The sequence below is a fragment of the Prosopis cineraria genome, unplaced genomic scaffold, assembly GCF_029017545.1.
Source record: "Prosopis cineraria cultivar Desert tree isolate PC_DT_omini unplaced genomic scaffold, ASM2901754v1 PC2, whole genome shotgun sequence".
In the NCBI taxonomy this organism is placed as follows: Eukaryota; Viridiplantae; Streptophyta; class Magnoliopsida; order Fabales; family Fabaceae; genus Prosopis; species Prosopis cineraria.
Window position 1 is genome coordinate 12938022 of NW_026555333.1, and position 27202 is coordinate 12965223.

Here is a 27202-nt window from a genome sequence, read left to right on the forward strand (position 1 = left end):
TACTATTTAGTTTGGTGTGAAGTCATTTGAAACTGAGTGATATGGACACTATTGCTCTCTCTCTTAATAAGGAATTGGCATTTTGGTAGGAAATTAACCACTCAAATCATGTGACGCGAGGCTCTGTGTTTTCCTTTTCCTTGCTTTTGTGGGACTCATTATATGGACACTTATGCTCATTTCTTCTCTTCTCTTAATTGGTTCCCAAATCATTATCCTTTTTTTAATTGTTATTTCCACAAACGATAATCATCGTTATCTCTTAAAAGGACTTGATATGTATGTTTTGTATTGTGTTGCTAATATGGGTTAGAATGAGACATATGGAATATCATTGGCAATCTCACCCACAACTTGCAGGGTATTGCGATTATTAGGGCGAGAAAAAGTCAATATTACAAAAAATATCCATGTATACAAACAAATCTCAATTAAATTATTTTTTTAATGAACTTAAACTATTTCTAATTAAATTAAATAAAAATGGTTAAAGCAGGCAACTAGAATTATGGGTGGGAATATGGGATGTCAATTTTTTTTTATATTATTTTTTGCTATTACAAGCTTCTTCTTATGAGAGACAATTCTCCTTAAAATGGAATCAAGTATTCAGTGTGGACATTTCCTTCAATAGAGATTCAAATTTTAATTTCCTATGTTATGAGGAATTAGATCTTTTTGTTAGATCTGACCTTCATTGATACAATGAGCCGTCAAATTATTAGTTAGTTCGTCCACAAATTGTAAAAAGCTATCTGTTTGCCTATTTTATGGTTTTCTCATATTTTTTTTAAATTTATTTTATAAACTAATTTTTAATTTTCTAAAAAATAATTTGATTATATTAAATTAAAATTAATTTTAGAGTTAAAAAATGATTGATGACATTATTAGTCATAGTTAAAGGTAATTAATTTATATACTTAGCTTTATATAATTAAATTACTTATTTTTAATTAAATTAAAATATGTATTTATTTTATGAATTATTTATTCTATAATAAAATATTCTTATTAATATTATAAACACATTAAAATTCCTATATCTTAATTTGATTGGATAAAAATATATTAGATATATAATGTTAAGTATATAAATTTTGTCTTTTTAAAAAAATTGAGACTGAGCTTGAAAATATTCAAATTTAAAAGTTAAAACACTTACCCAGACAATTTTTTTAATTTTTTCATTTTAAAAACAGAAAATAATTTTTGAAAATAAAAAATAACCATGGCCATGTGTTTTGGTTGGCAGGCAGGGAAGGAAGAAGAAAGAGGATATTATCATAGCGTTTGACGTGGAAAGAAAAAAGAGGAGGAAATTGGTCAAACCAAAGTTGTGGTCAGTGGACCACTTTTATAGGCTTACACTCAGTCAACTCCTTTTCTCCTACTCATCAATTAATCTTTAATTTTCTCTCTCGCACGCACACACGCACGCCTACCTAAATCCCTAGCTGGATTAACATTAATAAAAAAAAAACCATAAATTTCATCATATTCAAATAACAGTAATCAAAATTATAATATTACTTTCAAATTTAAATTTCTCACTTATTTTAGATTTGTTTAATTGACTCTAAGAGGAGCACAAAGGACCCAATTCATTAATTCCACCTTCCCCATCTTCCCTATCCGCTGCTGCGTTTTAGGAGGGTCTGCATCATCAAGAAAATCTATATATATATATATATATATATAACAAGGATTTAATTGAGATGCTTGGATATTAATCTCTCACACATGTTTGGCTTCCAACCTCAACCAGTTCTTTTTTCTTAGTGACGTGGAGAGTAGTTTCTAGAAAGAAAAAAAGCCAATTCTTAATAGAGCGCACATCCACCCAGCACCATGACAATATTAATATTTTTTAACATTCAAAAACATAATATTAATTACATCCTAAAACATTAAAAATAATTTGTGTGTGGGTGAATACATGTTATTTATAATTAGAGTTGAGAATAGAGGTTAAGCCCATCTAACCAACCCATTATAGATGAGTCACGGGCTTCATCTTTTCCATATTTCACTTCAATGTACCTCATCTGTATTGTGGATTAATCATATCATGCAAGATCAACCATATGATTAAAATGGTAGCAAAGTGTTCCATTTCATTGGGTGGATATGCATCGTTGTAACTGATTTAATATGTTTGTTTTATATTCAGCCGAACGTAAGAAAGTCAGGAGGAAGCTTTACATTTTAGAAAATATTTTTCAATCTTATGAAGATAGTAGATGTTCTTCTTGATAATGACAACTTTCTATCCTAATTGTCTGCTACGAGAATGTCTTGCTTTATGGTGTTGCTGATACTGATGTCTTGTGCTCAGCTTTGTTGGGAGAATAAACAAAAGGAATTATTATATTCAGAGCGGAGTAAGTTTTGATAGGTGAAAAATTATGGATGGATAGAGTGTTTGGAAGTGGATATAAATTAATCCACTCTTGAAATTTGAATAGCTGTACCTTGACACCTTCCCCACTACGACCGTAGATTTGAATGTCTGGCGGGTCAATAGACACGATATTCAGTTTGTTATCACAGCTTATGAATCAAGCAATCGTATTTAGATTTTTGCTCCCATTCTTTTCTTGGTCACTGAGAATATATGCTGGTAAAATTAGTACCGGTAATTCTTTTTTTTTTATAAATAAAAATTTAAATGAGTTAAATTCTGAAAACTCATAAGAGTCAGAACATACTTTTAGGCTCAACGCTAATATATGAAAATTTAGTTGGCGGGCAATGTCTAGCAATTTTTATATTTTTTCTGTGGTTACAATTTTTTATCACAGAAAGCCTATAGTGTTCATAGACCAGCATAAAAGTCAATATGTAATGTGTTGGATTTCACATGAACACAGGCCCATATAAAAAATGGGCTTTCAATTCGCCCTTTTTTCACCGTACCAGATGGAACAGGAGATTAACGGAGATCATCTAACCAACATGGAGGAGTGAATAGGTATTTATGTCAAAATAGGTATGCAACTCACAAGATCATGGGTTTCAAACCTGCAACTAATTTGATAATTTAGTTGATGAATAATTTGTAAATACCTCTGCAAATGTTCTGTAAACCTGAAAACATATGTTAATTTTAGAGTTCTGGTGAACTCGGAAAACCCAACTTACATAAATTTTCATGTTAAAAAAATATATGTAATCTAATTAATCTCTTGCATGCTCAAAATTTTTCACCTTCATTTTGCTTGTTTTTCATATCAAAAAACGAAGCACAAGAAATTGTCGAGGAAAGATGTGGGCAGGCTTCAATAATAGAAAAGCAATGGCTTTATCAAGAAAAAGAAAAGCAATGGGCTGTTCAGCAGTTGAAAATAAAAGAGAATCAATAATACAACAAAAGGTCAGGGTAAGCTTCATCGGTTGAAATTTGAACAAAGGAATGCATGAATTTACAGTTTTGTTCCTATAGTGAACTCACACACGAGCGAGACATATAAAGTGACATGAAAAAATCTCAGTTTAACTATATAATAAATGAAAAACACAATTATTGATCCTTAAATTTTAAATGATTTTACTTTTAGCCTTTATATATTTTTTTTAGTATTTTCGGTCTCTATACAGAGACTCAAGCAACAATACCACTTAATCTTATTGAAATTATAAAAACTCAAAATATTAAAAAAATTATGGGGAGTAAAAGTAAAATTTGATAAAATTATAGGAACTAATAATCACTTTCTCTGTTAAAAAATGTAAAGTATTTTTAAATGAATCTCACTCCAATAAAGTAATTACTTATTTTTTAATTAACTTTATCTTTTTATATTTATCCCAATTAAATACTTTATAATAAATATAAAATCATTATCAATAGGATTTTTTTAAAAAAAAATAATTACACCTCGAAAGAATAAAAATGTTTTATATATTTATCATCCAACCCCTAAAAAAATATCTTATATTTTTAAATAGAGAGAGAGTAAATTTTTCCTCTGATAACAAATCTAATGCAGGCCACTTAGCATCACGGCTTTGGTTTAGCATGACTGGCTTCTAGTGGTTCATTGCAGCGGGGTATCATTGAATCAAATTTTATTATTCAAATTTCATCAATTTATAAAAGTATATATAAGCTAACTTGTGAGTTAAAATTTGACATAGCTAAATAATTCAAAATTGCAGTGATTGCGTGATTGAGACGGTAAAGTTGGGAATTTACAATCTGTGGGCCATTATTGACAGTAAAGTTGCTATCAAAAGACTTTTGAGACGATTTTATAACACTACGAATTTGGCCGCACACAGCTTGCCACCGGTTTGCTGTGTGATATCAGGCATGTGCGGCTTTTGAAAAGCCGAAGACACGTGTTAAACTGCATCCATCACACATGTCATAAAAAATGCTGCCCACCGCTTCTTTTAATCCAAGGATTGCATCTTTCTATTAAATCATGTCATCACAATATCATCCTTCATCGTATGATTAATCAAACAAGTTTGGATGGCATGTGATGTGACGACCACTCTCAATCCAAAAGCAGATGGCCAATTAAGACGTGGGAAGACAGAAGTTTTGTTATTAATGAATTTTGGGGTCAAGGACGACCATTGAGAAGTGAGAAACTGAGAATCATGTATAAATCCATTGTCTCACAACTGAACCTGCCTGAATATGTCAGCGAAGAAAGACCAAGAGGCCATCAAAAGCAAATGCGTACATGAACTGGTCTGAACTTGACGCACTTTCCCACTCACAATTAAAAAAAAAAAAAAAAAAACCAGCCAAAGTGAAGCCTCTGGTTTTGGGGCTTTCAGTGTTCCCTCCGTCTGTAACAGTCTGAAACGAGGGGCCATGCCTCTGCTTCAAAATTTAACAATTCAACACTGGCTCTGTTCTATAAGTAACCATCCTTCCCCTCACTTCAACACTTAATCAAACTCCCTCACATCGCCTTTCTTTGTCAATTCCTCAAACATCTTCCGGTCATTAACACCCAACCCAAAATGTCACTTCATTCCTGGGTTTCAGAACACAAGCTCGCTTCCATCGGTATGTTTTATCATATTCTCATCCCAATTTTTCAATTTTCATGATGCATGCTCATGGGGTGTTGATTGGAATTGCAGGGGCAGTATGGGCGACAGGAATAGGTGCATCCTTCCTGGCTAATTCACGCAAAGCCTCTGCCATGAAACCCAGTCTGAGACTCATTCACGCCAGGTATAATATATCCATAAGGATGTGGCCATGTGGCTTTCATGCTCTGTTTAAGTGTTAACTCATAACTTTGATGAAATTAATTGGGGTCGTTTGGGTTTATGATGAAGGATGCATGCTCAGGCGTTAACACTGGCGGTGCTGTCTGGTGCTGCTGCTTATCACTACTTTGAGAAGCGTCGTCTTTCTGATTCTGAGGCCCCCAAACCACAGGTGGACACTGCCCATGCTGATATAAGAAGGCTTGTTGAATGGGAGCTCCTATCTCCTTTCTAATTCACTGGCCGCCTGATACAAGATTATTGTCTAAGTAGTTTCCCAACTGATTTATTATCGTTGTTGCCTTTTATCTTGTAATAAAGTTATCAGTCTCTTTGGAGTTTGGATATGTTGTGAGAACCCACTTTTTAATGTAGATACAATCTTCTCACAAGTTTCTGCTTCTCTCTTCTTCACGCTTCAACCACATAATCATCTCAACGAACCTGATTTCAGATCGTTATGATTGGATTTGGCAAATGTATTTGGCTTTACATGCTCACACAAAATATCACATACAATACAAAATCTATAAAGTATTATACTATTCATAAGAGTTATAAATAATATGCATATTCAATTTTATGCAAAGGAAGGTTGTTAATCTAATTACATAGGAATATGGGGAGATACTTTTTGCAATATAAAAGATAAAAGCAAGTTTCAATCAATAATTAGTAAAATAAATGACTCAGATTGTCTTAATTTTTTGGCCACAAATTTTATTTGAAATTCTAAGTAGTGGTTGAAATCAGGAAAGTCCTATTATTTATTTGTGAGTGGATTTAATGATTTATGTTTTTGACTGCAATTAAAATTACATATATGCAACTGTGATTTAAATTCTAATAATTATCAGTTGGATTTTTGAAAACAAATAATTATATTAATCAAGACATCAATATTTGAAAGAAGATAAGGATCAAGCCAATGGATAACGATTGTCCATTTTTCCGCTACTTTTTTTTTCCTTTCTTTTTTTTTCTGGCTAAACGATTTTGCATTAGCTGGTTCAACTCTACTCAATGGACAATGGGGGATGATTATTACAGGTATTAAAATATTATTAATCCATGCATGCTATCATTTTTGAAAAAGTCCAAGAAAGTGTGAAATAGAATAAGAAGCGGGTTTGGTTGATCTAATCTAATCATTCTCCCAAATGAGCATTAACTATTCCAGGTTGGCCTTTCCAAAGACCACTTGTGATGTGAATACTGAATGCATAAATAAGTCTTAATCAATGCTTTATTATTGGAACCCAAAATTATTAACAAATGGACACGGAAGTTGTTAAAGGAGCATATAAACATATTTATAAGGGTTGGCCTGCAAATTTGTGCTGTGAAAAGTGGTTGCAAAGTCTTGTTCCAAACTGTCTGATTCCTTCTTCTATATATTCCTCTTTTCTTTCTTAACAACTTTTCTCTATCACTCTAAAAAGATGCACTACCAAACTTCTTAACTGCTTTCTCATTTTCTCATGCCCCAGCATGCCCTCTCCCTCACCATCTCGGCTTAAGAAATTGAAAGAGAGGGATAGCTTGGACATTTCAGATTACTTGCAAACTAATATATTCAGACAATAATCATGATTGTGTGTTACATGTAAAAGGATAATGAGTTGGGAATTCCCAAGTTCCCAACAGACACAATAATGGAACTATATATATTGTTGTTTACATACAGAGGCAGAACTGGAACTTCCATTTCTTCAGGTTTTAAGAAACAATAGGGAAAGAGGAAGAGAAGTGATCAGAGATGGATTGCTCTGTTTGCACAACAATGCCATTGATATTAAGGCCACCCAGGAATACCATATGTGGGGCTTGCTATGAAGGAGCCAGAAGCATTCTCAATATGATGAACAAGATTGAATCTGATAAAACCATGGACAGTCCTAATGCTTCTCCTGCTTCACCCTCCCATAATTCGTGTAAGGCAAGCTCTTCTCATCGCGCCTTGTATTTTGCTCACAACTAAGTTTATCGCTTTCAGTTGTTCAGTTTTACGTCATGATGATGTTTCCACAAACCTTGTTATCATTGAATACTGTCATACGATTTCTGCAATGATTCCAATCATTTATGAAACCAAACTGAGATTATTATCTTCGGTGCGCAGTCACTTTCGACATTTAAAAGATGGTACGCACAGCAGTTAGATCAGATGAATGAACATAAACATCAAGCAGCCTTCCTTGAAAGTTTTGTTGATGCATTCAGAGCACAAATCCACACTGATATAACGGTCACTCCTGGCAATCATGGGTCTCCGATACCTTCCCATAAAGCCGTTTTGGTGAGTGCGCACGCGCTCGCATGTTTAGGTTCATGATCGCGTCAGTAACTGTATTTTGCATTTCATGATGTTATAGGCGACAAGGTCAGAGGTTTTCAAGAACATGTTGGACTCAGATGAATGTAAAGCTGCACCTACTAACAACATTACAATACCCGAATTGAACTGTGAAGAGCTAGAGAGTCTTCTGGAGTTTCTTTACAGAGGGAGCTTGGGTCCAGAAAAATTGGAGCAGCATGTATTTGCCTTGTCACTCGCAGCTGATAAATATGGGATCGCTTATTTACAGAAGCAATGCGAGCAGTACATGCTGAATTCACTAAGCATCTCTAATGCGCTTGATGTGTTGGAGATTGCAGACACTTGTTCCAACCAGAAGTTGAAGGACACCACTATGAAGTTCTTAGTTGAAAACATTCAGGAGATAGTTTTGTCCTTGCAATATGAAGCATTTGTGCACAGAAGCCCTCATCTAACCGTGCAACTTTCCAGGGAATCGTTGAAGGTTGCCAATAATATCAAATGATGATCGTCTAAGTTCATCACACTTCCATCATAATTCGTTTGTTGTGTCTTTTTTCTTTTTTGAAAAAAATCTTGTTCAATCAACAAGAACTGTATGGAAGGGTTCTTACTGCTTTGGATAATGTTTACCCCTTCACTGAAAAATGCCCAAGCTATGTGAATAAAATGAAGGTATGTTGCTTTCTGTACTATACTCAAGATTATAATTTTAAATTAAAGATTACAATATTTTAGATGGTGTTGGAGATTATTTCTGTTGTGTGGCATAAAATAAAGGCATATTGCTTATGGCACCCACTCAGTGAGGTCCACTGATAATTGAAGAAGCAATGAGTCAATCTCGGATCCATCTAGAAGAACATTATGATAAAATGTTTGCCGCATCTTTATACAAATAATTCTGTCCAGAGCAACGGTATCATTCCCTATCCATACATAGCAAAACCACGAGGCTACCCTGAATGGTGGCCTAAGGCATACATGTAAATTACAACAGAAACGCTAGATTCATTCTATTTAGCCTTAAGAAATCAAAATACCTAAAACAACAAAGTGAAGATGTAAAGTTGGAGGAACACGGGCAAATTTTGTCAAAGGGGCATTGTGCATTTCTTTTGAGAATGTCCTAACATATGGCAACGACCACACTGAACAACTCTTTTGGGACGTTTAAAGTTCTCCACCCTAAGGACCTTCTTTTTAGGCCTCCCAGGCGGTCTACGAGTTTTTGGTGGACGTATTATGATGTCCACCTTGGCAGCTCCACCTTCTGCTCCTTCTCCGAGTTCTCTCCACTGACTCTTGTCTGGAATAGGATTTATCATCTGTGAATAGGTGACTCTGTAACTTTTTACTGTGAAGCAAGGTTCGGCAAAATGATGAGCATTGTGCCCACAAGAAATAAGTGCTGCAGCAGCATGTGCACACGGTAAACCATACAGCTGCCAACGGCGACAAGAACACACTCGACTTCTTATATCCACAATATTCGTCCTTTCTGTGGACACAATCTCAAACTCGACTTCATTAGCTCGGAGCACTTGATAGCAGTGAGCATCAGCGATTGCTTCCAAAATTCGCTTCTCAGCAGATGGTACAAGCATTGATGTCCACCTCATGCCCATATCCTGGCGTTCATTAAACCAAGATGTGATCTGCTGGCGAATGTGTTCCATCATCTGCACTATAGGGAGCTCATGACAGTCAAGGGCCCAGTTATACACCAATTCTGTCACTCCCAGTGTGAAATGCCCAAATCGCACACCCTCAAAGTATGCCACAGCCCAAAGTTGGGGAGGAAAATGTTGGAACCATTGTATAACCTCCTGTGAAATTTCTATCATCTCAGTAATCTTGCTCTCGAATTCAGCAGCCGTAAGGGCATAAACGGCATTCCAAAAGATGTTCAGCAATTTTGTGTTTTTGAATGTGTCACGGAAATTTTCACTTACATAGCGCAGACAAAAACCATGAAAAGCACTTGGAAAGTGTGTTTCTACTGCATCTACAATGCCCTTCTGCCTTTCAGATAGTATTGTAAGTCTAGGCATGTTATCAGTATTCACTCCTAGAAGCTTTCGCAGTTCTGACATGAACCACATCCAATTTTCATCACTTTCAACATCAACAACAGCTATTGCCAAAGGGAACAAAGCATCATCAGCATCAACAGCTGCAGCGCAAAGTAATGTACCCAAGTATTTTCCTTTGAGATGTGCTCTGTCTAGCTCCAAAAGTGGCCTACAAGCATTTATAAACCCATAAATTGAGGCACGGTAAGAAATAAAGAGGCGTTGGAAACAATTTTCTTGTCCAGTGGCAACAACTGATGCAATGCTACCAGGATTTGTTTTCCTTATTTGCTCACAGTATGCAGGAAGAAGTCGGTAGCCTTCTTCAAATGTTCCATGAAGGGCAGCCATGCCTCGCTCCTTCCCACGCCAAGCTTGCATGTAAGAAACAGCAACTCCATGCTGATCACGAATATCTTGAAGGATTTCCCTTGGTTTATATTGAGGATTATCCCGAATTCGAGCCTCAACAGATCTAGCAACCCAACCCACTGATGCTTGCTGATGATGAAGGTTGTGAACTCCCTCACATGTATGCTCTCCATGTAGCGTTCTCACAGTAAAAGTTGGCCCACCTGGACATTTTGCCACATGGACACGCCATGGGCACCCTTCTTTAGAGCATTTTGCTATAAATCGACTGCGATCAGATTTAACAATACGAAGATCAAAATGCATAGCAATAGCAACATCTTTCATTGTTCTTCTGCATGTTTCGACATCTGGAAACTCTTGCCCAATGACTAATGGATGAACTCCTAAATCAAGAGGCGTGTCATTAAAAACTAAAGAATGATTAGCCATATATCCACCAAACTAGAAAAGAGCAATGTCACGTGGCTTTAAGGGTCCCCATCGTGCTTTTGAATTATTAGAGGCTCCCAGGAGTATGCATCAAAAACTATCACCATATTGATCTTCCTGCCTAGTACAGACTCTGCAGAACATGAGAGGGGGAAAAATTGAAACTTTACAGATAGTAACAACAGGACAAGATTTCAAAGGACCCATCAGGACACATAGGAATCAAATCAACATTATAGCTTAAAACTTATTTTATAGATATATACCTCTGAATTGAAAGTCTTCTTAGAGGAATAAAATTCCAATTTCCAAGTATCACATAAGAAACCAAAGAAACATGATTTTTACTAAGAAATTCATAAGCAATGGAAACCTGCTTGTCCTAAAAGAATATCTTCAAAGAGACACTCTAAATGATAAATGTTAGTTAATGGTCAGGGGAAAAAACTGATGAATTTTACTTAGTAGTGGGCAATTGGAAAAACACCTGCTTGACCTAAAAGAATATAAGTAGGAAAGGCAAACGGCGGTTATCCGCTAATTTTTTTTCCACTATTCGTATCCACTGCCATCCATAACACCCAAAACACCTAAGCTATCTGAATCCGAAGAAAAACAATCAAACACTTCTATCAGCTGCATCCAAAACTATCCGATATACGAAATACCCCATATATTCAAAATAACTGAAAAATAAAACGCTTTTGCCATGAAATTTTATTCACGGCAAGTCAACAGATCTGATTGTTTTCTATTTCTCTGTCCTGCATTGCCAACTCTCTATTATTATTCATTTAAAGGAAGAAAATCAAATTCAGTCACAAGTCAACTACCCCAGTTCTTAGTTTCACATGGATACTAACTGGAGACTGCAAAGCCATGAATAGGATCAGCCAGCCGATTGAAATGAATACTACCGCATCAAAAGTCATTACTAGTACCTGAGACGAGTAATAGTTCATAAAATCTCAGCATCCACAGGGCTATACAAATAAGGAGAGAAAGATTGAAACCTCATGCGGCGCTCAGACCGACAGTGGGTCGTCCATTGGTGAAGGCAGGACGCAACGCAAAAGGAATTGGGGCAAAGGGGGTCGAACCCTGGAGCTGCGATGTGAAATGAAATCGAAATAGGAAAAAGAAAGTGCTCAGATCGACGGCGTCCTCTGACTAGACCTCCGTCGCTCACCGGGACGGCAACCGCCTTTGCTTAGATCGACGGCTGTCTTCTACGGACAAAGGCAGGGTGTGCATAGAGCAATGGAAAGTTGGGGCAGCGGCGATCCATATCCAAGGAAATAAGATTACGAAATAGATAGTATTTTTTTGGTATTTTTATTTATTTATATGATTTATACTTTTTTTATATGATTGATACTTATGATTATGATGCATTGAACGACTCAAAATTTTAGATTTTTTGCCAATTAAATATTTGAGGAAATAAAACATGTCTATATGAATTTAAATGTCTAGTTCCTTTCTTTTTTTTTTTTTACTCGCCCATTAATATCAAATCATACAGAATATCTGATCTGATAATTAAATGAGGATCCCACCTTGGATAACAATTTTTACCGCCCACTTTTTATTTATTTTCGATCTTCAACTCACCTTTCTATTTGATGCATAATGAAGATTGAATTTTTTTTGGGACCTGGATGGAATAATCTTTTACTTATACTCATAGGATAGAATATATAAAGTGATCACATTTATAGTATAATTTTTACTATTTAACAAAAATGTTTTGATTAAATTTCGAATATTTAATTGGTTTAATAACAATCGGACTTTATAAATATTAAAAAGTAATAATGAAGATATCATTATAAAAATTAAACAAAATCTTATTCTTGGTAGGCGTGTGTGAGATCTAATTATCCCGACATGGGAGGGATATAAACTCAAGTTATTAAATAAAGAACATTCATGAGTCGCCTCTAAAACATCCAGCGTTCAAGTATGCGAAACATGCCAAGTTTGTCACTCACTCTGAATGGTAACATTAAGGACGCCTTTGGTCATTAAAACAAACAAATGCTAAGGAAAATGCAAAGGATTGAATTGCATATATGGAATCTTACAATTTTAGTTGTGTTCCGGGGGATTTGAATTCTTCGGGCAGCCTAGATTTTTATAAGTTTTCATATTAAAAATTGATTGGTTGATATACCAGTTGCAAATTCCCACATTTCAATGCTTTGTGATGATAGGTAACTATAAAGGTTTTAACAGAACAAAATCACACGAGTTCATCACAAAAAAATTAAATATCACAATATCCATCGATAATTTAACAAACCACAATGTCACTTTGCTCTGCCAAATTTTATTTTATTTTGTGGTCGAGGGCTTCAAAATAATTGGCTCATTATAAAATCCTGCATCTAAATGACTTAGGCTTGGCTGGATGGAAGGAAAATTGAAAGAAAAATAAAAAAAGTACATTATTAAAAGAAAAAACCTTTAAAAATTATTTAAAAGAAACACTATTTTTGAAAGTTTTTGTTTTTCTATCAATCCAACCGATTATTTGTTGTTCTCTCTATTAAAAAATGTTTTTGAAAGGTTGAATATTAAAAAATATAATGTATTTTTAACTTTTTAATATATAATTATTATATTATTTTTTATAAAAATGTCCCTATTAAATAAATTATTTTATATTATTTTAAGGTGAAAGATCCTATTAAATAAGAGTAAATATAAAAAATAAAATTAATTTAAAAATAAATAACTATTTTATTAAAAGATAAAATTTGATTAAAAATATTTTTTGTTTTTGAATGGAAAGAATAAAATTTTTTGAATCTTTGTTAGTTTCAACAACCAACAAAGTCCTCCAAACAAATTCCCAAGTTTCATTATTGTGACATGATCAACTCGACATATCTTCTTCATTAATCTCATTAATTAATGTAGTTGTCTAGGAAATTATATATCTCGTACCAGACCGTCACATGTAGCACGCCATGAGGGTTGAATAAAAAGATGAATCTGCAAAGGCTATGGCAGCATCAATATTTTAGTATTTAGTAATTGGTTACAAAAGCTCATCAAAGATTAGAATACTCTCTCTATCTCAAATTATAGGATATTTAAAAAAAAATTTGTTCAAAAATATAATACACGTTGAGTAGATTAAAATTTTATTAAATGCACCCATTTCTATATTTCTCTTTCTCTTTTTATAATTATTTTTCATCATTTTTATTTTTAATGTATTAAATTATAGGTATTTTTAAAATTTTATATTTTTATTTTAAAAAGATAAGATTGTTAAGTATATTTAATAAGGTTTATTAATATGTAAAATTTATTTAAAAGTATCTTATAATTTGATGTGAAGAAATTATTTTTTATAGCTAGAAAAATGCTTGCAAAAATATTTAAAAATATACTCCTTCCATTTAAAAATATAAAATATTTTTAATCGAATGTCACCCTCTAATAAAGTAGTTATTTATTTTTAAACTAATTTTATTTTTTTATATTTATCCCTATTAAACATCTGATAATAAATATAAAGTCACTATCAATAAGAATAGTTTTGAAAAAAAAAAGACAATGATTATATCTTGAAAGATTAAAAATATTTTACATTTTTAACATCTAACTCTTTAAAAAATATCTTATATTTTCAAACGGAGAGAGTATATAACAATATTTCATATGATTTAAACTAATACCTTCATGATATATTCGTTTCCGGTTCTAATTGTAAGCGTAATTAGTTGAAGAGTTTATTTTGATCATAAATGTAATTTTTCAATTTATTTATCTCCCACATTTATTATCTTTCCCTAGAATAACTTTTTTTTTCCTGATCAACCAAGACTACATTTATTTGATTGCATACATATACTAATGCGTGCAATCAATAAGGTAATAACTTTGGCAAGATTAATATTTATAATTCTACTAATAATAACAGTAATAATTATAATTATTGTGCTGATTGCATTTTTACTCCCTTCGCTCAAAATTATATAAGGTACTTTTAGTTAACTTAGCTTTCACCTGAAAAACAATTAACATAATAAAAATTATATATTATTTTCATGTTTACTCTTTAATGAGGTAACTTTTTTCGCCATATATTTAATTGGGCAACTTAATATATAAATATAAAAATCTCATTAATTCCACATATTATTAAGAATATTTTTTAAAAAATTATTAATTACTTTAAAAAATAATAAAATATTTTATATTTTTAAACATGAATTTTTTTCGATCAAAAAGTATCTTGTAATTTTTTCAATGAAGGAGTATACACTTTTCAACTTTGATTTGCAGAAATAATTTGCCCTTTCCACTAAACTTAATTCCCTGAGTTTTAACGATTTATTACTTTATTAGCCTGTTGAATATTAATTGAATCCAACTTATTAGATACACATAGATGGATCTGCACAAATTGTCCTCCAGTTAAAATTGTCAGTGATTTGGCAGGCGATTCCGTGAACCACCACGTACGAGAAGAAAATGAGGGGAAAGAAGTGGAAGACGCATAATTTTTATATCTAATAACGGTTATAATTCTACAATCGCACAAGGAATAATTAATTAAATTTGTAATATATAATGCTTAATGCACCAGTTTAATTAGTAATTAACGATTTGTTCTCCTATTCCACAACAATTAATTATTTATCCATATATTATGCTCGCGGCTAAGTCAAGTTGACCGCTCAAAGTGTTGGCAATTGCACCAAGCAAGTGTTTGATCATGGACCAACACATTTGGAGAGAAGTTCAGTGCATTAAGAGAAAGCAATGCTATATATATCACCAGAAAAAGACAAAAACAACCCTAATTGCTATAGCATCAGTGCATTTAAGCACCAGAGAGAAAATAGCACACTACCGGTCTTCAATATCATTGCTACTGTTGACTCGTACTCTCTCTCCAATTCTCAATGGCTCTTCCCACAGCTTGCGTCACTGCTTCTGCATCCATGCTGTCACCTTCTTCTTCTTCCTACAAACCATTCCACCATATCTGTGTAATAATGAAGCATGCGCACACTCAAACAAATATATATATATAATACATATATATCAATCAATTGCTATATAATGTGAATCTTACTTCTCCTCCTACAGCCTGAAATCTGAAAGTGTCTGAACATGAAACCCTAGCTTCCTTCACATCGAGACCCATCTCTTCGAAGGCCTCCAATATGGGAACTAGAAGACCTGGGCAGCTCTTGGCTGAATAAACATTTATAAGGAATCCCTTCTCTAGGGTTTCTACTGTAACCTGCACAAATTAATCCGTTCACATTATACAATTAGTAGTACATTACTAATCACATTTTGGATTAGTTTATTATTGTGACTAGGGAAGTTAAATAGAAACAAAAAGATATGGAAAACTTATAAATTCAAGAAAATACCATAGGCATATGATTTTGGTTTTTTGAAGTAGTCTCTGCAGTGGCTATGTCTTGATTCAGTTTTTCTACCTTTTGCTTTAACTCTTCGATGTACTTTGTAGCGTCCAATATGATCGAGGTTTTGTCTAGCTGTCAATTACCACAAAAAATAAATATATTAGTAATCCAAGAACACAAAAAGTAAGAACCAAATTTAAAATATGTCGATTGCAGATTATTGGAACGCATAAAGTTTGCGAGATAAAGGAGAGATATATGTCTAGGGCGGACTCATGAACTGCTTTTTTTTCCAACTGTCAAATTCCATTACATTTTGGTTCATCATTACACATATAAACTGATTAATTAGTTTGATAATATTAATTTTACCTAGATATATATGGGATTATAATATCGAGAAAAACAACATATCGAAGACCCAGAAAGCAATTGCCAAAGATTCGGGGATCAAAATGAATAAAACATAATCAATGTGTGAGAGTGTGTGGGAATTAGCATGAATTGAAGGATGATTTAGATAATTAAACCATTACGTAATCCATGTTTCCATTGACAAAAGAAGAATCAAAATAGGAAGAGGAACGAGAGAGAGGTAAATCTTTTCAGCAGATAGTCTGGCTTCCTTGATAACATTCAAGTGGAAATTCAATATGGAAAGATAATATAAAGAGGGATCGAATTACAGCATGAGAGTTAGTAATAGAACGAAGAAGCTGCAACTTCTGGTGCAGAGCTGCTCTCTTGGGCTCCTTAGAAGCCATGTTGGCTTCTCTCTTACTCTCTCCTTTCTGAAGCTCCAGGCTTTCCCTTCTCTCTGATGCTTTTCTAATTTTCCTATCAACTCTCCTGATAGCTCTGAGTTATAAAAGAGGAGGGGATGAGCTCTCATGTCCATGTGATTTCCTTTTTAATTTCGTCTTCCCCATGACTTCTACAGTTTCTTCACAAGACCAACTACAACATGGAACTGCCTGTACTTACAAGAATACCCCTCCTCCTATTTGTTTTTATCATATTTTTCTTCTATGCGCATTCTTAATATATTGGCCATATGCTTAAATGCAATATATGTAATTCATGAGTTAAGCTCTTAGAAATTATTGAATTTTATAAACCATTCATTTGCAAAGTCTACCATGCATATTGGATTGAATTAAAAGTTTTAATTTCATTTAATATATAGCCCATCAATTGTTTTCATTTAGCCCGCGTGGATGGATAAAATATCTTTAAAAAAGCTACTCTCAGTTAAGACCAACAAAACTCGAATGTAATATTAAAAGTTAATAATGACAGAGGTTAAAAGGTATGAAATAATCTTGTACTGTTTACTTATAACTAGAACTAGTGTTTTAGAACGATGGAAAGGTCATGAGGACACACACACAAACAACAACGATATAAAGGGAAAATGGAAGAGGGAAATTATTTTGAAGCAACAAGATTTTGAAAAAGGACGAAATTAAAATTGAGGGAGAGGAATGATGAGCTCGTGATATGGTGAAAATAGGCCATCGAAAGAAGTGAATGAGAAGCAAAATTTAAATATTGATTGGTTGTGACCTTGGAATGCCTCCAAACACACCTCACGGGGCCTTTTCTTCACTCTCTCTCTCTCTCTCTCTCCACACGTGCCATTCTTCCCTTTCCATCGAAAAAGACACTGCTATCTCTACTTGATTTTCTCTCTTCTAATTTCATTTCCCTCTTCAGTCTCCATTTTAAATTGCTCTATATCCACCCACATCACTTTTCTTAACAGATCTCATCAGTTCCCTTTACTCATATCTAATTATCTTAGTTATTTGCCAATTATGTCCAAAGCTTCAGATGTAAACGTAGGTTCCCATGCACAGAATCTGAATAGGATTTTCCCGTGAAGACATGGTCCATGAATTCAGCAGCATGAATCAAATTCAAAATAAACTAAATCACTGAGTCACTGCCTGCTTTCTTACTCATTAATAATAGTAGTGCCAATGATTGGGGAAAAACCCATCATGCATCATGCATGCACGCATGATCGATGTTCAACAGTTCTTCTGTGAATTGCTTAATCGATTACAGCAGGGCAAATGCCTGAATGATTTGTGAAAGAATCACTACGTGACTGTCGGAGGACAGGTCATCATCAATAGTTTGTTTTGTGAATTTCTTCCTATTAACTTAACAAGCTTCATTACCCCAACTGCAATTAGTCTGAAACAGACTGAAACGGACAACAAAAAAAAAAAAAAAACTGATACACGAGAGTTACAGGAATGAAGCCAAAACGTGTTCTGTTACCCCGTCATTAAGCCAATAAAATATCTAACATTTACATTTATAACGTTTTAGCTGTTTGCCTGTTTTTGTTCGAATTTCTAAGACTCACTTTGTGTAAGAACTCAAACTAGATAATAAAAAATCAAAGTTTTCACTTTCTATTCGGTTTCTGTGCCATAGTCTCTCGCTTTTAGGTGAAATGGCTGACCTGTTGGATATACATAATAATAGCAAAGTTTTTATTAATCTACTATCTGCTTACAGTTCAGCAATGTTTATGGTTTTTGTTAAATATACATGCTCCGATAATTTTGAGAAACTAAAATCTACAAAACTCAGACACGCACGCACACACACACAATAAATTTTACTACGTGTAAATGAATATACATATATGCTACCATGGATCGTATCAAATGTAAGTATAGAGAGGGTGGTGATGAATCTTCTTGTTGCTTCCGATATTGTCTCCACTGTCACAAGGACAAATCACGTACCCACCTCTATTCACATGCGTGCCCATCAATCATCACAAGAAAACAACATCCTCCATACTCATACTCTGCTCCTACCTTGTCCCTTCCCTCAGCTCATCTAATCAACTCTACCACCTTGTCCGTTAATCATTTCATGCTCGCCTAGATAGCTATGCTCCTCCTTCTCAATCAAAGAGAAGAAGCATACGTTTACCAAGACGTTTTCTTTTTCTGTGTTTCTTTTTTTTTTTTTTTTTGCTTTTTTTGGTTACTCTGAATCTTATTAGGCAAGGCATAATGATTGATTAGAAAGGGGAGAGAAAAGAGTAACGGAATCACAATATATCTAAACTCAACCTCAAAGTTTTAAATTTATGAGCTCTTCTCCTTTATTATATATTAATTATTAATCTTAACTTTTTCGGTACAAGATTGTTTACATCAATTCAAGTTTACTCATATTTAAATAACTTAAAAATCTCTTTTTAAGTGTGATTTTACAAGCTACCCCTATAAAAAGTACCACAAGTACATTTCACAATTCCCAGGTTTCAAGCGGTGTGGCACAGACTCCATAGCCTCTAATTGTTTTGTGGTATCTCTGCATTATTGGCTCACGAGGGCATTAATTATGAGTTCTTTTTTTATTGTTTTTACTGGTTTAATTAAATTGTGTTTGTTTTTAGCAAATGCCCACGAAAGAAGGTACAGCAGGATGTAAAAATCATCAAAAATTTGCACAATACTGAGGTTATACAAGGTCGAATGATATGAAGGCGTCTAAGTTGTTATCTCTATATATACTATATATTTGATGGTGTTCTGATAATTTACCAAAAATACAATCTCATACAGGTAAGCAGAGTTTGTCCTCACATTTCAGGAGCCTGTTCCCCAGTCTACTACTCTAGCTATGAACCTTAACCGCACTGTATCTTCATTCGATTCATTTCACTCAATATCATCCAGGACTCAATAATTGATCAGCTGCTATGATTTACTGCATAATTCATCGATATACAAGATGTATAAACTAACCCATTGTTACCTTAGTCATTTTTCGATCAAATCGATACGTGGGATCATATTAGATCAGTTAATGATCAATTATCAAAATGAAAGATTAATTACTTTTGCTTTTCTTTCAAGACTGAATGAAAAATCATCAAAGTCACGACTCTCTCTTTCGCTTTTCCGTAATTGTGTGCCCTCATGCTCTTTTGTTTATCATGCTAATTAATTGGCCTTAAATCTTAATCACAACTGGGTCCTAGCTCAACCTTTTCAGCTGGAGATTGAGGACTAAAAAACAGTGTCGTCCTTCACAGACTGTGATGGGATTTGATTGTTCTTACACTTACTCGCATGTCACATGATGAATATGACTTGCCAATTTTAATTAACTGGTACTATATGTATAATTCTAAATGTCTAATTGACATATCAGACACAATATATATATATATATATATAGGTAATGAACATTATTAGTTGAGAAATCATGCAGAATTGGGCAGTGATATGTCAGGAGTAGGATAGGAATAATGATTATATAAAATATGCTACTGACCTGTACGCGTTTTGATGTCCATTTGTATAATGTCACGTGACCAAACGGGGCAAGAATAAAACCAGAAAGAGAAAATATTGAAAGGGGTCCAATTATGCAGAGAAATTCTAGTGCTCTTAATCCAGAAAAGTTTCTCGTGACATTCCAAGTTATTTGTAAATTGAATCTGAGAAGTTTGTCTCTTTATGTGAAAATGAAACATTATTGTTGCAGAATTCACACTTTTCACAGAGCCAGCCCTGCACATTATCTACCTTGCTCAAAGCAAAACTACATGTGTGAGTGAGTGAGCATATATTGCGAAGGATAAAATCAGCTGCATCTACCAATATTGATCTTTCTGCAGCCAGATTATTCATAAATATTCTTTTATCTCCCTGTTTTCTTTTTCTTTAGTTTATATATATATATATATACACTTGCTCGCTTTGTTGTGAAATGTTACTGCAACATATATATTTAGTGTTTGTAATGCATGGAGTTTTAGGATTCTTGTGAGATGCTAGCTAGCTATCAAAACTCACGTGAGTTGGCACTTTGGAAAAGTACACTCACATGTCAATGTGATAATGGAAACAAAAATTCATTTGGAGTACAAAGTCGAGTCATAAGTGCTTGTGCATGTTGTTTTTCATGGACAGCGTGGAAAAAGGGGGGCGGTTGTGAATGGTGGTGGCAATTCAAGAATCAATAGGCAGATGTATAATATAAAAAGGAGACAGAAATTTGGATTCTATATAGTACTTCCAAATGTATGATCACGAGTTGTTGTAATGATGCCATACTATATGTGCATGTACATGCCTGATCAATAAGTAACAGACATGAATTATAAAGTATATTACACTGTTAAGCGAAAGATATTATACTGCCCTTTTCCTGAAATTTTTTAATTAGGTAATTGTTAATTGCCAAAAGTATTTTCTTAATTTAAAGGCTTATCTACCCACAATTAATAAACTTTATATAATACTCCACCGAGGGACGGATTTAGGGGGCATAGAGGGGTGCTTCCCCGCCATGTCACAAAAATTTTGCAAAAATTACATGGTTTTTGCTTATAAAAAAATGCTAAAATTATTTTTGTTCCCCCACTATTATGTAATTTAGCATTCCCCCCCCCCAACGTAGTTGCTTCTGGATCTGTCCATAACTCCACCATACTAGAAAATGCCCATGTCCCACCTACAGAACAACATTTTCTTAACCCTTACAAGCTGTACCATAAAAGAAACTCTTTCACCTAAGGAATTAGATCTTTGATTCACACCAATCATCCTTAACCAAAAGAGGTTGTCCAAACCTAAGAAAAGGTATCATAGCCATAGCCAGAGTAGCCTTACTTGACACTACTTATAAGTAATATGATAATGCTTTAATTGGTGTCATGCTGACTACTCTCAATTAAGGAAGTGTAGTTCTCATTATAGCTCCTAAGTTCTACAAGATTAAAGGTTTAGATTAGATCCATAGAGCTGAACAACACCCAAAGGCCACCATGGCTACTCTCCACCATCAAATCATCTACAGGTTACAAGATCATTCATTTGATCTTAACTTCCATAACTCAACTAGGGATGCCCTGTACATGGTTGCAAACAGTTAGGTGACTCATCAATCATTCAAATTCCAAGACATATGCCCATAGAGGAGCTTATCTAATTGATGCTATTGGAGTGGATCAATAACTATAAAATACAATTTCATACGAGAAAACCTCCATTCTTTACAGGCTTCAGGATGGCACTATCAAATCAGTCTTTAAGAGAACTTCTTTTGTAAGTGAGACGGGCTTTAAAAGCACCCTGAGGTGTTACCTCCATTGCTAGAATAAAAGAGCTAATGATAATCTTTGCCCTATTATCAGTTCTTCGTGAGATACTTCTCACATACATAAGAAATTCTTACAGGAAAAATTCAGGACAAAATTTACCATGGCTCCCCCCCTCTCTTTCTCTCTCTCTCTCTGTGCGCGCGCGCGCATAACACTATTGTTTTGGTTATTATTATGGTATTAGACACTTTTTTTTTTTGCATTGCAAAAAGTATAATGCAAAATTTATTATTTATAAGTTATGAAAAGTACTATAAAGTATGACTTGTTATAGAAATTATATTGTATATTGATATATTGTTTTTCCTTCCATTTCATTGACAACACATAATTATTGATTAAAGAATATATCAAGTGTATTTATTACCTTCAGCATAACCTTTTTTCAAGTTCATTATATTTAGACTAATTATACATAAATTATATGATGTTATTATCTACTGGGAAGCATGGAGAACAAGGATTAAGTGAACAAATACAATAACACATCAAGACTCATCACAGTCCTAAGTCAAAGTTTAATTCAACATTACAACGCACAATAAAAACAGCAGAGCGTCAACGACTAGTGTGGACAATGTACAACAAAGATGTGAGTTGATCTCATCTTTATAGGACTTAAATACCTCTCTTTTTATGTCTCTCTCTAACTTCAGAATTTGATTCATTTAAAAAATCCCTCAAAATCAAAAGTGAAAAATGTCCGTTTGTGATTTGTTGAATAAATTAAGAGGTTACTGGCACAGTATTAATTATTTGGCTCGGAGCAAAATTTCACAGCATGTTTTAATATTTTTGAAGTAATTAGGTGTACTTTGTTGCCAGTTCGATTGTTTTGCCAGTAGGAAAACTTTACGCCTATATAATCTAATGTACCTTGATTTATATATTAGTCGGAATCAATATCTAACTTAGAAAAACTATAGTTGATATATATATATATATATATATGGTACCAATTTTTTTTTTCCCAAACAAGTGAGAAGAGAGGTCACTTTCAGTAAGAAAAACTCACTCTCTAGATCTCTTTTTATTTTGTGCCAAACAAAAGATCTCTTTTTCTGGTCTCCTACGTTCAAAGGAGAATAAAAAAAGTCGCTGTCTGTATCGACTGTACATAACCGCACGTTAAATTAATTATATGCTTTGAAACTCATGTTTTCCTTATGTGATAGATTTTGGGAAGCCCAACACTAATCATCAAGACTTACTCTTCGTTTAACTAGGAAGATAAATAAAGAAAAAAGAAAATTAGAAAGGAAATTTAAAAAAAAATCGGTGAAAAGAATCTACCCTTATTCAAGTCCTTTTTTAAGGCTTTTAAGTCCGAGCTCAAAAACCATTTTTTTTTTCAAATTCTTCATTTTTAAGTCAATCCAAATTTCCAACTCTATTTATATCTTAATTTCCAAACCCCAAAAATGTAAATGCCTTGAAAATTTAGTGGAAACAGAAAATGTGGTTAACCAATCCTCATTTCATCAGTGGTTATGAGAGTATATAATTAGCACGTTTAAATCTCAAAGTTAGGGTTGTTAAAGTTACTGAGGTTTACACTAGAATACCAATACTAATACTCTACGTCTATGTCACGCCCCAAATATAGAGAGTAACTGACACGGGTGTGAACCACTTACATATCCCCATAAGCCATGAAATGAAAATTTATTCCATTTTTGCAAATAAAAGAATGAAAATTAGTCAAATTTCATAAGAATTAAAACATATATATTTTTATTTTAAGCTAAATGTCATAATAAAGTGTCAACATTTTTGTAAAAATTTCGGCAGAACCTCCCCTATAATTAGAATCTCTTAAAAATTTTGCAACAAATTTTTTTACAAATAGTGGTATAAATTAGGAGCATAGCTCCTTCTATCTAGCAACCAATGTACAAACCAAAATAAAGTCTACCAACAACCTATGTGGAGTATCTACTCTATTTTTTAAATCAAAAAGACATACAAATTATATATTTACATTAAAAGCAACAGTACCAATCAAAAGTTTCCACCTATTATAGCTAGGTTACCCTTTAGAGGTCAAGGGGAATCAGCATCAGCTAACAGTTCTGAAACCAAAATAAGTTTTTCAATGAATAGCATTTCTATGGTAAAATTCTTAAAATTTAAAATCAACAACTCTAATAATGGTGCCAACTAATTAAAATAATCCCTCAAAATTTTATAACCTGTAAGTCATAACCTTAATTGTAAAATAGAAATAAGTTGAAAACCATTTATGCTATAATGCTCAAGGAAACAACTTACTCGCATATAATTTTAAAATGATAAAATTCTTAGCCAAAATTATGTAAGTTTGGAAAACACTTTAATCAACATGTAAAATTTTGAGAACTCAACAAAATGAGTTACAAACATGAACACATAATTCACAAGGGTAAATAACCAAACGCAGCTTATGCCACGAAAGCAAATACAGACACACCAGTTCACGAGGGCAAGTAACCAAACACAACCAAAGCTACGAAATAAATGTGGATACGCAATCCACGAGGGTAAATAACTAAACGCAGCTCATACCACAAAAATAAATGCGAGTACAAAGCCCATGAATACCAAACATGAGAGTAAAGCTCACGAAACGAACTAGCTAGTGTTTAATCACAACATGCTACGGGCTAACAGAACCGCCGTTAGCAGTAGTGTTCTATATAGAGTCCTCTTAAAAATTTCATTTCAAACATGCGAGAAAAATAATTATTATTTTTTTTAAACTAAATTTTCATTCTCAAGATCAAACTCACATGAATTATTTTAAATATATGAAACTTGCTAAATTGATATATCATAATGAATGTACAAACTTGTACAAATCATGTAACCAAGAAATTTTTGAAATTCAATAAACAAAGGTGCCTTCATCAATGTTAGAAATATATTTCTTAAGAAAATGCACAAATCATAATGTAACTATCCTTCATCATTGTTTGAAAATTTTTAAAGCTAATATAATTCATAAAAATGAAATATTTTAATAAACAAAATTTTAACAAATAATTATAAGGAATGCTATTCACTTACACATTGAAGTTCTAAATTCTCAAAAGTATTCTTCTTTTAATTCTTGTCAGGGTCTTGTTCTTTCACACACCCTATAAAGTATAAACATAAAAAATTTTAATAACTTTTTAATTTATAACACAATCTCTATCAATCACCATCTAAAATTCAAAACCAAATTTATGATTTAAAGTTAGTTCAAGCATTATCATTTATTCCTCTAACTTTCTTCTTAAAACTTTAGCCATGCTATTCTATTTTCTTGGAATAGGAGTTTTCTCCCAATCTTTGCCCCACTTACCTTAGGTGCATTACTTCTACCTCTTTAATTTTAAGCCTTCAACCATTCACCTAAAATCAAACAAACTCCAAATATACACATGACTGCATACAAGCCCATAATTAAATTCTTTTACAAATCTACAGGTGAATTCCTAAAACAATAATTCCTATTAATATTTAGAAGTTAAATTTTATTTCCTCATACAAGCCCTTCAATGACATCTTATAGGCACCAACAATATATCCAAGCTTGTCTCTTCCAATTTCACTCTAAAAATTTTTTTAACATCAACCAAATCAACAAAATCAATTTAACTCCAAAATTATGACCCATATATATCACCATCATTCTTCAATACTAATGCATATATATATATATATATATTTTCTTTGGTCATGGCAACAACAGAGCACACACACAGATTTATAATTTTCTTAATACCACCCAGCCACTCACACGCACCTAGTTACGAGGAAAAGGAAGAGATTGAAGCTTCTAACCTTAAATGAATCAACACGCACGGACAGAGGAAGGAGAACGATTATGAATAGTGAAGAAAAAGGGTTGGATTAGCGACAAAGGTGGATGAACAGCAGCGTCAACAGCGACCCACGCGAATGATGGTGCTTCCCAAATCTCTCTCTCAACCCAGTTACACTGGACAGTGGTGGATGGACAAAGGGAAGAAAAGAAAATTCTTGAACGCTAAACAGGGGAAATAGATTTCAGTAACAGACCTCTAACGAGTACCCCAAACCTTGCGTACTTCCCTCCCCACTAACAAACTCACACAGTGGTATATGGCGAGCTAAAAGCAGGGAAGAATGAGGAGGTTTCGGCCGACGTTCAGTAGCAAAAAAACAAGCTCCAACTTCTGCCAGCTACGGACAAATCAACGATAGATTCTCATGCCGGCGACTGTTGACTCACACAAACAGCAGTGCGACCAGTGGTTGAGATGAGAGAAGGCAGAGATCGACTGTGACAGAGCAATGGTTCGGTCCAAATCTCTCAACTCTCCCTCTGCTCCAAAATAATCGAGAAAGAATGAAGAAAGAGTTTAAAAATCTGATGGAACTAAAGGCAGTTTGGTAAATTCGCGTAGCCAGAAAAGGAAAAATTTAACTCTTCTTTTAGTCTCTTCTAGATTTGAACTTGGGACTTCATATATAAAAGATTGCTCAACTACCACTAGACTAAGTCTCTAACTTGTTATATTTATCCTAATAACTAATATAAACACAATTTAAGCAAGTTAACCTATATATATATTTATTTATTTTAAATTTTGTTAGGGTTATTATAGTCTATATCTTTCTTTATACACACAAAACAAAATAGTTTGTATAATACAAGGTATTGATACTCACACTATTCTGATTGAATCCAAAATCCGTGAATTAACGCATATAAATGGTGATGTGTATGGGAAGATGATATGGTACATAGATGAAAGCAGGAGACAAATTTATTAGATGAGTACAGTGGGGAAACAGTGACAGCAATATAGGAGAAGAGGCCATTGATGGTGACAAAAACATGTGCCAGCAGTGAGGCTTCACGGGGCAACCTTTGAACACGGATCATCAATACCATCTATCTGCCCATACAGTTTCGTCTTACAATATTATTATTCACACCACGTCTGCTTCTCTTGTCCCTTCTCCTCCTCCTCCTCCTTCACGTTCACATGTACAGAGGATAATCCCACCAACCATCAATCCATCCAAGACACCGCCTAGCTCGCGTCTTTTCTCTCCGAGAGAGACTCTTCACAACCATTTTACCTCTTTGCGTCTACTTGTTCATTGTTGCATAGCATTTCAAACCAACATGATACTGATGGAAACGATCTATCAGTTTGTGGCTGAACAAGAAGCCTGTTAAATGTAACAAAACAGATTTACA

The 27202-nt window shown here is 33.7% G+C and overlaps 4 protein-coding genes across 7 annotated transcripts; 2 read left to right on the plus strand and 2 right to left on the minus strand.

The window, feature by feature from the left end:
• Positions 1-4869: 4869 nt before the first annotated feature.
• On the plus strand, positions 4870-5630 carry LOC129304232 (uncharacterized). Its single transcript, XM_054943925.1, has 3 exons — positions 4870-5029; positions 5107-5200; positions 5308-5630. The coding sequence occupies exons 1-3, from the start codon at positions 4984-4986 to the stop codon at positions 5471-5473; spliced, it is 306 nt and encodes a 101-aa protein (XP_054799900.1). The 5' UTR covers positions 4870-4983; the 3' UTR covers positions 5474-5630.
• A 1103-nt stretch (positions 5631-6733) lies between these two features.
• Positions 6734-8253, plus strand: LOC129303957 (BTB/POZ domain-containing protein At3g56230). Of its 2 annotated transcripts, none has more exons than XM_054943552.1 (3): positions 6734-7177; positions 7361-7537; positions 7614-8253. In XM_054943552.1, exons 1-3 carry the CDS (start codon positions 6998-7000, stop codon positions 8061-8063), a joined length of 807 nt encoding a protein of 268 aa, XP_054799527.1. In that variant the 5' UTR covers positions 6734-6997; the 3' UTR covers positions 8064-8253. The 2 variants fall into 2 exon arrangements, with proteins under 2 accessions (XP_054799527.1, XP_054799528.1); XM_054943553.1 differs by having other exon boundaries at positions 7005-7172.
• Positions 8254-8392: 139 nt separating this feature from the next.
• On the minus strand, positions 8393-11740 carry LOC129303963 (uncharacterized). Of its 2 annotated transcripts, none has more exons than XM_054943561.1 (2): positions 11451-11740; positions 8393-10570 (listed from the first exon to the last, which is right to left on the minus strand). In XM_054943561.1, exon 2 carries the CDS (start codon positions 10435-10437, stop codon positions 8653-8655), a length of 1785 nt encoding a protein of 594 aa, XP_054799536.1. In that variant the 5' UTR covers positions 10438-10570; positions 11451-11740; the 3' UTR covers positions 8393-8652. The 2 variants fall into 2 exon arrangements, with proteins under 2 accessions (XP_054799536.1, XP_054799537.1); XM_054943562.1 differs by having other exon boundaries at positions 11379-11740.
• Positions 11741-15126: 3386 nt separating this feature from the next.
• LOC129304142 (transcription factor SCREAM2-like) lies at positions 15127-16774 on the minus strand. 2 transcript variants are annotated; one of them, XM_054943812.1, is made up of 4 exons: positions 16526-16774; positions 15843-15971; positions 15536-15706; positions 15127-15424 (listed from the first exon to the last, which is right to left on the minus strand). In XM_054943812.1, the coding sequence occupies exons 1-4, from the start codon at positions 16601-16603 to the stop codon at positions 15329-15331; spliced, it is 474 nt and encodes a 157-aa protein (XP_054799787.1). In that variant the 5' UTR covers positions 16604-16774; the 3' UTR covers positions 15127-15328. The 2 variants fall into 2 exon arrangements, with proteins under 2 accessions (XP_054799787.1, XP_054799788.1); XM_054943813.1 differs by having other exon boundaries at positions 15127-15445.
• Between the last annotated feature and the right edge of the window lie 10428 nt (positions 16775-27202).

Excerpts from the sequence above, each read along its gene's own strand:
- LOC129304232 (XM_054943925.1), top strand. The coding sequence starts at position 4,984 with ATGTCACTTCATTCCTGGGTTTCAGAACACAAGCTCGCTTCCATCG. Across the intron at positions 5,030-5,106 it reads ACACAAGCTCGCTTCCATCG|GGGCAGTATGGGCGACAGGA; the intron begins GTATGTTTTATC and ends TTGGAATTGCAG. Across the intron at positions 5,201-5,307 it reads CTGAGACTCATTCACGCCAG|GATGCATGCTCAGGCGTTAA; the intron begins GTATAATATATC and ends TTTATGATGAAG.
- LOC129303957 (XM_054943552.1), top strand. The coding sequence starts at position 6,998 with ATGGATTGCTCTGTTTGCACAACAATGCCATTGATATTAAGGCCACCC. Across the intron at positions 7,178-7,360 it reads CCTCCCATAATTCGTGTAAG|TCACTTTCGACATTTAAAAG; the intron begins GCAAGCTCTTCT and ends TTCGGTGCGCAG. Across the intron at positions 7,538-7,613 it reads CTTCCCATAAAGCCGTTTTG|GCGACAAGGTCAGAGGTTTT; the intron begins GTGAGTGCGCAC and ends ATGATGTTATAG.
- LOC129303963 (XM_054943561.1), bottom strand. The coding sequence starts at position 10,437 with ATGGCTAATCATTCTTTAGTTTTTAATGACACGCCTCTTGATTTAGGA.
- LOC129304142 (XM_054943812.1), bottom strand. The coding sequence starts at position 16,603 with ATGGCTTCTAAGGAGCCCAAGAGAGCAGCTCTGCACCAGAAGTTGCAG. Across the intron at positions 15,707-15,842 it reads ACCAAAATCATATGCCTATG|GTTACAGTAGAAACCCTAGA; the intron begins GTATTTTCTTGA and ends TAATTTGTGCAG. Across the intron at positions 15,425-15,535 it reads TTCAGGCTGTAGGAGGAGAA|GAAGAAGAAGAAGGTGACAG; the intron begins GTAAGATTCACA and ends AATGGTTTGTAG.